Below are 13,001 nucleotides of genomic sequence, written 5' to 3'. Positions count from 1 at the left end.
GAGTTTTCGTCTGGGTTCTCATGACAATTCAACACTATTATCCTGGCACCCATGTTGTGTGGAATGAATTTATCCCTAATCCAAAAGTGACTTTAAATAAACGCTAAAGTCCTCCTTTTTCACTACACACTTAAATTATTTTATTAAATAAGCCTTGACCTTTCAGATCCTATTAAACTTCTGTATGAAGTGTTCTTCATTCGCTGACCTGGTGACCTAACAATGAGGATATTGCTTTGTTTGTGTTTATGAAGCACTGCTACAAGATGATATGGATTAGGGTATTTACTAATTGCTGCAAACGTAACATTAAAGTGAAAAGGGCAATTCATATTCAATATTCTGGTTGTATTGTTTGGTCTGACTTTCCAAAAATGTCTTGTGAAGGAGCATGTGTGTGGGGGGCATTAAATTTGGCATTAAATATTTGCCTCACATTCAGTGACAGGCCCTGAAATCAATGCAAAGGAGGTCTTTTATTTCCCTCTTGCTTGATTTTTATTCAAGTTGTAAAAAATATTTAAATATAAATATATACATAGATTATAATACATTATAATCATTTCAGCATGAAAAAAGACAAATATTCAATGTGAAATTACATCAACAAGGAACAAGAAGGAAGCAATGTAAATGTCATATTTTCCAAACACTGGTTTAAGATTAAACATTTTTATTAGAACATTTTTAATTACACATTTTCTTAAGGTTTTATAATCTAATAGGATTTTTCTCTGTCCAAGAGATTGAAAGAAATATCAAGTAGGACAAAGACAAAACACGAACAAAAACACACAAATCATTTGATATCTTCCAGAGAAAATGGAAGATGCCACCTAAATAAAATTGTCCTGTCATTTTATTTTGTTTTATTTCATGAAATATATCCCAGAGATTTAAAAAGCATTATACTTGTTTTCATTATCATCATAAATCAGTATGAGGGCCAAAAGTCAGGAATTGGTCAAGATTTCCTGGAGATCTGATCAAAATAGACCTAATGGAAGCTCAAATCATATGTGTGTTCCACGTACACAGACCTGAATTTAGTCAACAAGTATTTTGGAATTTCTACTATTAATACTCTCTTTCCCTTTAATTACACTGACACATGCTTGAGCCTGATTGGTCAGAAAGAACAGCAGTTCTGACAGAAGTTATGCCTTAAGCCTTAATCACAGGTGCACATTTACTTGTTTATTCTAATACATAATGTTTTGCATAGTAATAGGGACTGTGGTACATAGACTGCATCTGATCGGATGATATCTTACAATAAACCAGTTATAAGGTCATTAAACTTGTTTCTGAATATCAAGCTTGATGATTTATTTCCTATTCTATCTGAGTCATTTTTTGTTTCTATAATTAATTCATGCTTAAAACAGGCAAAATTATGTCAATTGACTATTTCAAAAACACTATTTCAAGCTTGAAATGAGTCCAAATGGCTTGTATTATCATAAAAAAGAAATACATTTGGCAATTCAAAATGTTTCCAATTGCCAAGATTGACAAATTTTAGAAAGATAAGAACGATATGCTGTTATGATGAGGCTTTTATTAGAGAGCCGTTACTTTTAACATTTTGTAAAGCCGTCTCCAGTGTCAGGAACTTGCAACAGTGCATTATAGTTTTGAATCATAAAAATGTGTTTGGATGGTTTAGGTTTCTGGTTTCTTGCTAGCATGAATAACTGGGCTTTTTTTTATTATAAACTTCAAAAAAGAGGCTGTTGAGGGAACAACTATTTACATTTTATGACGATTCGGCAAATGCCCTTATCTAGAGCGAATTACAATTATCAAATTTATAACTGAGCAGTTAAAAGGCCCCGGAGTGGCAGCTGGTATTTGAACTCATGACTCTCCTATAAAACGTCATAACCACTGAGCTACCACTTCTCAGAAATTTATAGCTGCTAAAACTCAAATTTAAAAAATGTAACAATTTTTTCAGATGTTCCACAGTATGAAATAAAAGTTTCAATGTTGCAGTATGACGTTGTCCATACATTTTAAATTTGTAAAAACTGGCAACTTGCTGTGATATAATAGAAATAAAATATTTTAGGGTTGTAACGATGGGCTGCATCACACCAACCCATCACTAATTAATGTTCCTATGACAGCACACACTCTTATGCTTTATTTCTTATCTAACTGCCAGCAAAAGGAACTAGATATAGGTTTTACCCTATAAATGTCAGCATTTAATCCAAATTAGCTTTCTGTAATCATGTAAACACCTGATGTTCAATGCAGTCCAGGTGGCAAAATTGAATCTAAAGTAGTTCTGCATTAAGTTTTCTGGTCAGCAGCAAACATTTCTGGCAGAAGACTGTTTTAAACAAAGCACTCACTATCTCCAGAAAAATGATCTATAATTGTTTGAACCCAGATTCATTGAGGTAAATGAATGTTTAAAATAAAAAGAAAATGTATGATATTTTTCTTTTGCTTACCTCCAATTATATTATTTTTATTCATTGTAACTGATATTTAGTAATTTTTAGGATAGGTAGGATACAAAATGCAGTAAAAATCTGTGATTTATTAATTCTCTTGAACCTTTATTTAATTGACAAATTTGCAAAGTAAAGATTTACAATGATGCACTGATTAACTTAATTACATTTGTTTATATTAACAAAATACAAGTAAATGCCTGCAACATTTCAAAAATACGTTAAGACAGAGGCATGTTTACCGCTGTGATACAACACCCTTCCTTTTATACACTTTTTAATCATTTGGGAGCTGAGAATACAAATTGCTGCAGTTTTATTAGTGGAATTTTTGTTCATTATTGCGTGAGTCAGGACTTCAGCTGTTCAACAGTCCTTGGTCGCCATCGTCTGATTCGGCACACGTCTCCACTGCCTTTCGGTCCATTGGAGATGAGCTCAGGCTTAAAGAACACCTCTAACACGTTACTGCTTAGAGTTGATGTGTGGCTTCCGCCTTCACAGCCTGCTTTTGCATTTTTGGATGCGCAAGCAGGCTGTGTCCAGTGAAAAAAATTCTGAAGTGCTCCCCAGCCCATGTTATGTTTTCAGTCTAACAGTAGCATTTCTCAGACAATGGCATCTGAGTGCATGGATTTTCCATCTGAGTGCACTAAGAATTCTGCGGATTACCTGGACCTTTTCACTTTAGATGGTGAAAGACCTAAATTCTTTGCAATCGTGTGTGGAACAGTGTTATTAATAAACTGGCTGACTATTCTTTCAAAGTATGGCACAAAAAGGTGAGCCGTGACTCATGCTTGCCTGCAAAGACTTAGCTTTTGGTTAATGCTCATTTTATGCCCAAACCTGACACTATCTCCTCGTACTAATTAACCTGATTAGTGTGGAATCATTAAAACCCAGCCATTAGGGTTTCATAATCCAGTGCACTCTTAGTCCTGGTCCCAAGCACAGGTGGCATTAATAAGGGCACTCAAATTTCATAATGGATTGACTGCCTCAGGTATTGTTAGCCAACAGGGTACCAGTGAAAATTAAGCTACTTTTGTTCAAAGGAGGAGGACAGGGGGAAGACATCTACAAAAACAGCAGGGAAAGGGGAGGTTTACACTGTTCTATCATGGTGTGGATAGAAAGAGAAATGGTGTAAGAGTTAGAGTACAGTAAGAGTGAAGTTGAGGTAAAGAGAGTTTCTGGCAGCGATGGCATGCCTGAGCGCCAGTTTGAATAGAGGGTGAGGCCGTTAAAAATTAAAAATTATACACCTGTTGGAGATTTGTCTAATCAGTGTTCTCTGTTTTAGTGAGCGGGGGAAATGTATAAGAGGAGTGAGAGAAGGGCTCTTCAAGATAGAGACCCTGAGAAACATGTGTGTGTGTGAGTACGTGTGTGAAAAGGGAAAAATAAACAATAAAGAGGCCTAATTTGGTCCAAACTGGTCGCCTCCCTACTGGTCGTCCTTCCTCTGAACCATTTGCTCTCCTATTGGGTGATGAACCTGAAGCTGGTTGAAAAGGTGATGATAAATGTCATCAGTGCCCATGCTCCATGAGTGGGCTGTGAGATGGAGAATGAGTTGATGAAGTGGTAGAGAGTGAACCTTAGAAAGAAAGATTAGTGGTTTAGACTTCATTGGGCATATTGGTGAAGGGAACAGAGGTGATAAGAAGGTGATGGGTAGGTATTGTCTTCAAAGAGAGGAATATGGAAGGGCAGATGGATGTAGATGTTGCTTAAAGGATGGAAATGGTAACGGTGAATATTTATTTTAGGAAAAAGGAGGCGCATAGGGTAACATATAAGAGCGGAAGAAGGTGCACACAGCTGGACTACATTCTATGCAGAAGATGCAACCTTAAAGAGATTGGTGGAGTTAGTGAAGAAGAAGAGGATAAAAGTGAGGACTGAAAGAAGAATAAGATGGTGGAATCTGAAGAAGGAAGACTGAAGTGTGAGATTCAGGGAAGAGGTCAGACAGGGGCTCGGTGGTGGTGAAGAGGTGCTGGATGATTGGGCAACTACTGCAGAGGTGACCAGGGAGACAGCTAGAAAGGTACTTGGTGTGACATCTGGAAATAGTAAGGAAGACAAAGAGACGTGGTGGTGGAATGAGAAAGTGCAGGAGAGCATAAGGAGAAAGAGGTTGGAGAAACAGAATTGGGAGCGACAGAGGGCTGAGAAAAGTGGGCAGGAGTACAAGGCGATGTGGCAGCAATTAAAGAGGGATGTGGCGAAAGCCAAGGAAAAGACATATGAGGAGCTGTATGAGAGGTTGGACACTACGGAGGGAGAAAAGGATTTATACCGATTGGCCAGGCAGAGAGACCGAGCTGGGAAGGATGTGCTGCAAGTTAGAGCATAAAGAGATGGAGATGGAATTGTGTTGACTAGCGAGAGTCACACTGCTGTCACACTGTCCTTATACATGTCCTGCATCACCCTTTACGACATGTATGAGGACAGTGTGACAGCAGTGAAGTGTGCAGCAGGAACGAAAAACTGGTTCAAGGTGGAGGTGGGATTACATCAAGGATCGGCTCTGAGCCCTTTCCTGTTTGCAGTGGTGATGGAAAGGTTTAGGGACGAGGTCAGACAGGAGTCTCCATGGACTATGATGTTTGTGGATGATATTGTGATTTGTGGTGAAAGTAGTGAGCAGGTTGAGAAGAGCCTGGAGAGGTGGAGGTACATGCTGGAGAGAAGAAGAATGAAAGTCAGTAGGAGTAAGACAGAGTACATGTGTGTGAATGAAAGGGAGGGCAGTGGAGTGCAGGGAGATGAGGTGGAGAAGTCTAAAGAAGAAAATTATGATATTTAAATATACTTTAAATTTATTCTTATTTTGCCTTTTCCCAATTTTTTTTAAATGTTGCACAGATCAAATTTTAAATTTGTTTAATGGAAGCGGTGTTCATAGTAAAACTAAACAGTAATGTATTGGCTTCTGAATGTGGAATTAGTGTTTTAATTTTGCCTTCAGTTGTAGTTAAGACTGTTTAATTATTATCTTTAAGTATTTTGATACTGATAACAGAATTAAAATGAACTTATTTATTCTATTAATATTAGCCACAAACGGATGAACTCCCACTGATAAATTTTCCATTTATGATTAATTCTTTATGGTGTAAGAATAGAATTCCCATCAGAACCAAAAAGTCACATGTCTCATTCACCACAACCCTGATGAGCACCATTAAATAGGTTCCTACGCTTTAGATTTGTTTTCCTCATGTTTCGTTGATGTCATGTCTGTTTGTTGCTATGCCAGCTCTAGTCTGCCATTTCTGGTTCTTGTTTTCACCTTTTTTGAGTTGTTTTTATGTACTGTTTACAATAATCATCTGCACCTGCATTCGTTTTGGTCTCCATTACATCACATTTGGGAGTTATCCCTCACAATTTTAACTTTTGGCTTTGTAGTTTGTCAGTAAAACTGCTTTGAGACCATCTGCATGATACATTTTTAAAAAAATATAAAATATTTCTTTTATCAAAGTGCTAATTCTTAATCTTCACATCCAAAAGGACTAAAAATATATTGCTGAAGTAAATCACAGTTTAGCTTAAGAGTCATAAAACATGTCTGAAGTTTGAGATTGAAGCCAATTGCAACTTTCTCCCCATTCCTCTTAATAAGTCACACATTATGTCTTTTCTTTTAAATTTTCAGACCGGAGACTGCCGTTTAGCTTCATGTCTTTCAAAATATGAGCTGTCTAGAGTGTCCCTGAGGGACAGATTTTGAAACACAGCCTGACCTGGATGACTTTATTGGTTTAGTCAAAAGATAACAAACAAATGTGATGTGACAGCGATTAAACACTTTTCTGAGAATAAAGAACAACTTCTTCTTTTTCAGAATTGCATAATAATGAATAATTAAATATGTATAATGAATAATTAAATATGTATAAATAATAAAATAGTAATAAAATAATAATAATAAAAAAGACATATATATTTAAGTGTTCCAGCACCCTGCAATAATTGGTTCTGATTGGTCTTAAGTTTAAATCCCTTAGGGTACTATTAAACTCTAGTTTCTTTTTCAAGATAAGGTAAAAAAAAAGGCATTTAATTCCAAAAAAGTTGCGAAAATGTAAAATGTAAATTAAAATGTTTTTAATGTTTTGCATACATTTGCATAAACCCATATTTTATTCACAGCAGAACATAGAAAACATTAAATGCTTATAGAATAAAAATAAGGTAATTAAATTTTGAATTTTATGGCCAATGAAATTCAATGTTACTAAAAAAACAGCTGGAGGAGCATTTTGCAAGTAATTATGTTTATGGCAGCAAGCCAGTAACATGATTGGGTATAAAATGTTTGTTTTTGTCTCCCAGAAGTAAAGACGGGCAGGGATTCACCAATGTGCAAAAACTTTATCTACAAATTGTGAAAACTTTTTAGATTTAAAAATGTAAAACATTTTGAATATCTCATCATTGAATTACTCCACATAATATCATCAAATCTGGAAAAATCTCTGCACACAAGCTAAAATAGCGAAAATCAGGATTAAATTAGGATGCCCATGATCTTCAGGCAGCACTGTATTAAAGACAAGCATGATTTTGTAATGTAAATTACTGCATGGGTTCATTACCACCCCAGAAATCATTATTTGTGAACACAAATGCAGGTTAAGGCTCTATCATGATCCAGAAACACTGCTGTCATCTCTGGGCTAAAGATCATTTAAAATAGACTGAGGCAAAGTGGAAAACTATTCTGTGGTTAAATGCATTAAAATGTGAAATTATTTTTGGAAACCATGGACACAGCATCCTCCAGACTAAAGAGGAATCAGCGCTTATCATTAGCGCTTAGTTTAAAAGGCTGCACCTCTGATGGTATTGGGTTCATTAGTGTATATGGAATATGCTGCTTGCATATCTGGAAAGGCTTCACCAATGCTGAACAGTATATAAACAATGTCTTTTCAGAGAAGGGCTTGCATCTCATAGCAAGACGATGTTAAACCACATATTGCATCTATCACACCATTATGTCTGGGAATCTGGGTTTTGAACTGGCCTGCCAACCCTTTCACCAATTGAAAACATTTGGCTCATCATGAAATGCAAAATATGACAAAGAAGACCCAGGACTGTAGAGCAGCTAGAATCCTTAAAAAATTAAATTAAATAGAAAATTCCTCAGGTTGAATATTTGATATGTTTTCTGAAATTTCAATGAATTTAAAATGAATAAAATTAAGAACTTTTTCATGCACTCACAACATACTTTATTCGCACAGATAATGTCGGGTCATTTTTTTATTTTTTTTGTACCAGTTATAATGTAGCAAATTAACAAAATATTTTTAAAATGACGATTAAAACTCACATTTTGTACATACTACCCTAAAAGTGCATATTCCTTACAGGCCAAAAGAAAAATCATGGTCTCTATCTAGAAGCTTATAAAATATTCATGCTACACAGTATTATGCAGATTATGCCCACAATCTAAATAGCACCTGGGTGAGATTCTACAGCCGAAGCTCACAGCAGAAGCAGCACTGTGGTGTCCAAAGATAATCCAAAGTTTGTGAGTCAATTTTGTCCAACGGATGAAAGAATCTTTTTTTTTTTATGTATAAATTGTACACAATCAAATAAATTTCTGCACAATATATATACTAAACCAGCACAATAAAACCAATGAACGAACACCCCGTATGGGACTGGTTGTTTTTGATGTATAAGGGGCTTCGAATCAAAGTAGCAATTCTGATTAAACATAACAGCTGTGATGAGATTTTTTTTGTAGCTCTTTTTTAACTACAAAGCCTGACTATGATTTCCTCCAGCGCGACTTATAAACCCAGGCCTCATTAGACAGGGAATGCCTGCAGTTGTTATTTACATATTAAACAGTGGTGTGTTCGTGCATCACTTTGTATAAGAACTCTTATTCTTTAGAAGAACATCATTAAATATGTAGATATAAAGAACCCATATCCTGTCTTTCTAACTTTTAATTTTTTCTAACTTTTATTTTATTCTATGTTGTGGAACTAATGGAGACTTGAAAGCAAAATGGTTCTTTGAAAAATATATATATTTTGCCAAGAACCATTTTGTATTCATTATTTCAACAAAATAGTCTTCATGAATAAAATCATGCACTTTTTGACCACATACCACACGGTTCTAGAAGAGAACAATTTACAATGACACTGTTACCCAGATGAGGGGGGAGGGGAACAATTTTTATTTTTTTTTCTTCATTATATTATATATCTAAGGAAGTTTTACACCTCTCGCTTGATGATTTGGGATAAACTGATTCGACTAAAATATATATCCTGAATCTATTTTATAAAGCTGCTTTGTGACAATGTCCATTGTTAAACATGCTATAAAAATGGAGTTAATTATTTAAATTATAAAAAAAAAAAAAATTATTAAATTATTCAAATTATTTAAATTATATATATATATATATATATATAAAAAAAACATCAATTTAATTATTCAAATGAATTAATTGAATTCTCTCTATTTTTTCCGTTTTGTTTTTTGATGGTTCGAGGCGTCACGAGTTTGGTAAACATTAAAATGGTGTTAGTGACCAAAGCAGATTGTGAATGCCTGATCTAGGTTCCTAATCTAGTATGGTTGTTAAGTATCAGATTATGGCTGTAAATAAAGTCACCTGAAAATGACATGAGCCAAAGTTTAACCATAACTGACACTGTGAGTTTGCATTAATATTTTTGTTCCTATTACAATTCTTCTCAGCTGTGAAACAGAATACCTTATTTCCCCACAACTGCTGAAAAGTCCCAACTTTAGGACTATGACTCACTCATGAACAGTAGTTTGCAGGTTTGCTTTGGTTTATTCTTGATAGTTATCTCCTACTCTATCTTTATGTACGTGATAACGAGGTCAGCTCATGAGCAAGGACAAACGTTCAGGAAGTAAAAATGAGGTCCATAAACCAGTCATAGTTTATTTACATCCATCCTCTAAATAATTGAGTAAACCTGTCTTTGGTGTAAGTCAGATTCTATGTTCACTCACGCAATTTAAGCTTTTCCACACCTAGAATATTACATGTTCTGCAGGCTTTAAAGACAAATCCCACCTTTTTCATTTCAAATGTTTAATCAGGTTATTTTGATCACCAATCAGCTATGTGATGTTAAGTTTAGTAGAACTTCTTTCAAACCAGCCACAATGTCTGTCTAAACAGTATACTGGACACTTAGACACCTCGAGAACCCTTCAAAGATCCATGGTTGATTTTTTTACATTAAAAAAGATTGTTCATTCACACGTATTCTTCTTTTCTTCTTTTTTATTTCTACACTGCTTGAACTATGGGCCTTCAGAAGAACTCTTGATGCCTTTTCCTTATCATCTCTAACTTCCAACAAGGACCATCAGCTTTTTTATTATGACATGTCACAAAATGATAGAATGCAAACAATCTGTTCGAACAGAATGTCCTTCTTCGGTGGGGTTTTCTGCTGGCCAAGAAACCTTGCCTATTACCCATGATGCACTAGAAAAAGATCATCATTCTATTTAATAGCTATGAATGTGCAAATTTACGACTCTTTTCTTGCAATTCCTCACTAGTACACCATCAACAGATATTGCCGCTCATCAACTTTCATTGATGACATTTGGAAAAGCTTTAAATAATTGACCAAGATCTGTATCGTCACACGTTAAAAGAAAAACGCATGTTTAAAGGACCAGCCATTGACCTGATTCTTCTCCATTTCTTTTCTTTTCTAATTTTAATCGAATTCTATTTATATAGCATTTCAACAACAGATATTACACAACGAAAAGTCTGAATCAACAAGCCAAAGGCAAGAAAAAACTGTCAATATTACGAAGAATGAAACCTTCAGACACACCAGAGAGATACGGAATAAAAGTCTTCGGATATGTTTCATTCAAAACATTTCATAGAAAAACATGTTGACCACGATCGCTTATTACTGCACGTGAAAATCCAGTACCTTAAGGTATTTAGTTTCAGCTCAAATTGAGTACATTATACTCCAGCCAGATGTGGATTATCTGCGATCGTGTGCTGAACACAATAGATCGTGTGTTCATACGTTTGGGTCAAAAACCACAATCAGACACACACACTCACACAGCATTTTATCTGCAGGAGTTATAATGTGCACCTTTACCTTAAATAGCCATGAAAATATTAAGATTTGAATTCAGATTTAACAAACTCACAGACAATTTCCCCTTAGCCATTACTCTACACTTTTTAAAAACCTTGATGTATGATGGTAATAAAAGTGTGGGGCGGATAAGCGTTTATTCATTTTTTTACAGTTTTGTATCTGCCATTGATTTTATATTCCCCAAAAACATTCCCTATTGCGCTAAAGGTGATTAACAAGCCAGTTTGTAAACGGCCAGACCTCAGGGTGCATTCATTTAACCACAGCTGGAGATCAATTTTTCCTTTTAAATCAATTCTCAACTCCCACCAAAGCAGCAGGAAAATCAACGCTAAACTGTAGTGGCAACAAATCAATCATTATTTTGAGAAACATAATGTTTCACCCTACTGAATGAATGTCGGGGAGTAAAGATGAGCTCTGTACCCCAGTCAGAGTTTATTCCATCCATCTTTTGAATGGAATTTATCTGCGTTTTTTGGCATTTTAAGACTATTGGAATATGGAAATCACCTGTACTTTTTTTGGCATCCTCTAAATAATTGTGATTTAAACTAGAGTAAGGCTATAAAGAGTATTATAGCTTTAGTGTGGATATATGATGTTCACCTTTCTCAAGCTTTTTCCATACCTTGCTTATCACAGCATTTGTCAACTCATTCTACACCACGTGGAGTTTTATCTTCTCTAAAATCTTATCAATAATATATAAATAAATCAATGCAACTGCTATTTAATACTCCACAGAGTACATGCAGCCTGAACTGCATTAGCACAGTCTGGCAGAAGAGTCAAGCTGGGTTTCTGGCATAACAGTCTAAAGAACACACTAATGCTATTGGTTCTGCTTCATTTCATTTTGATTGTAAACACTGAACTTTGAAAGGTCCAACATTAACACGAGCAAGCACGCATTCTCACACACACACACACACACACACACACACACACACACACACACACACACACACACACATAGAACCAGTTGTACTTGAATGCTCAAACCAAGATTATATTATAATAAAAACAATAATATTAACAACAATAATAATACAAATTAATGTTATTATTATTATTATTATTATTATTATTATTAATAATAATTAATATCATAATCAATTAATACAAAACCCGAAAAAAAAAATACAATTATCGTACAATTTTTATTTGACAGCAAGCATACAGAGCAAATGCGATTTTAATGAAGTTGAGCTTCATTAAAGTAAATAAAAACAAATCTATTGCATTATTATTATTATTGTTATTATTATTGTTATTGTTATTATTATTTTTATTATTATTACCATCAACCACCTATATAAAAATTAAAATTGTTTATAAAAAATTATGATTATCAGTATGGTGTTTAATGGAATTGATTTAATTTTCTGCTTTTTTTTCTTATTATTACTTCATATAGGGATCAATAAGTATCTATCTATCTATCTATCTATCTATCTATCTATCTATCTATCTATCTATCTATCTATCTATCTATCATCTATCATAATAATAATAATAATAATAATAATAATAATAATAATAATAATAATAATGTCCAGAATTATAATATAATACATATATAATCTCTCTAACATTAAAATGTTGTAATTATAGTATATGTAAGGCTTATTACTGACCCCCCACACAGAGCAGGGTCTTACCTCTGATAGTGGACATGAACACCAGGAGAGATGGCATCAATGAAATAATATCCAAGCAGAAAGAATATCCGGCGCGGTGGGTGACTGAGATCATGATGTCTGTGTGCGCAAAAATTAAATCCCCACTCAAACCTCAGCTTCACACACACCTCCTGCGCGCCTCAGCAAAGCACCAAAGTGTTCTCCAACCCCCAGGAGCTCCATGCCATGAGCTGAGAGCAGCATGTCCGAGAGGAAAGTGCACGACACCACGGCCACGAAAGTCACTCATTCACTGACTGACTCAACACTCCGCTCGAGATCCACACACTCACACACACACACACACGCACGCACACGCGCGGACGCACCGACACACACACACACACACTCTCTCTCTCTCTCTCTCTCTCACACACACACACACACTCAGACACACACACTCTCACCAGAGACGTCTCTATCCTTAGCTTTACGGTAATAAGTATGTCAAGAGCAAAGATATGAAAGCAGACATAAGGCAATGTATCAAAACGCACCCTCTCCACCAACTTATCTATCTACAGTATCTAAGGTGAGTGCACTTTTCACATTTCAGCAACCTTTTATTATCTTTTCAAGGGACAATACTATAGAAATCAAACTTGGATATATTTTAGAGTAGTCAATGTGAAGCTTGTATACAGTTCAGATTTACTGTCCTCTAA

At 35.1% G+C, this 13,001-nt stretch overlaps 1 protein-coding gene across 1 annotated transcript in view; it reads right to left on the bottom strand.

Annotated features, from left to right (window-relative positions):
• The window catches only part of rxfp2b (relaxin family peptide receptor 2b), a 61,566-nt gene extending 48,955 nt beyond the window's left edge, over positions 1 to 12,611 (bottom strand). The window contains exon 1 of the mRNA XM_046863403.1: positions 12,316 to 12,611. Within this exon, the coding sequence (XP_046719359.1) occupies positions 12,316 to 12,409 (94 nt within the window). The 5' untranslated portion in view covers positions 12,410 to 12,611. The remainder of the gene's footprint in view (positions 1 to 12,315) is intronic.
• Positions 12,612 to 13,001: the final 390 nt, after the last annotated feature.

The sequence above is a fragment of the Silurus meridionalis genome, chromosome 12 (assembly GCF_014805685.1).
Source record: "Silurus meridionalis isolate SWU-2019-XX chromosome 12, ASM1480568v1, whole genome shotgun sequence".
Classification (NCBI taxonomy): domain Eukaryota; kingdom Metazoa; phylum Chordata; class Actinopteri; order Siluriformes; family Siluridae; genus Silurus; species Silurus meridionalis.
Note: the sequence above shows the minus strand (reverse complement) of the source record. Positions and strands in the feature narration are given on the sequence as shown.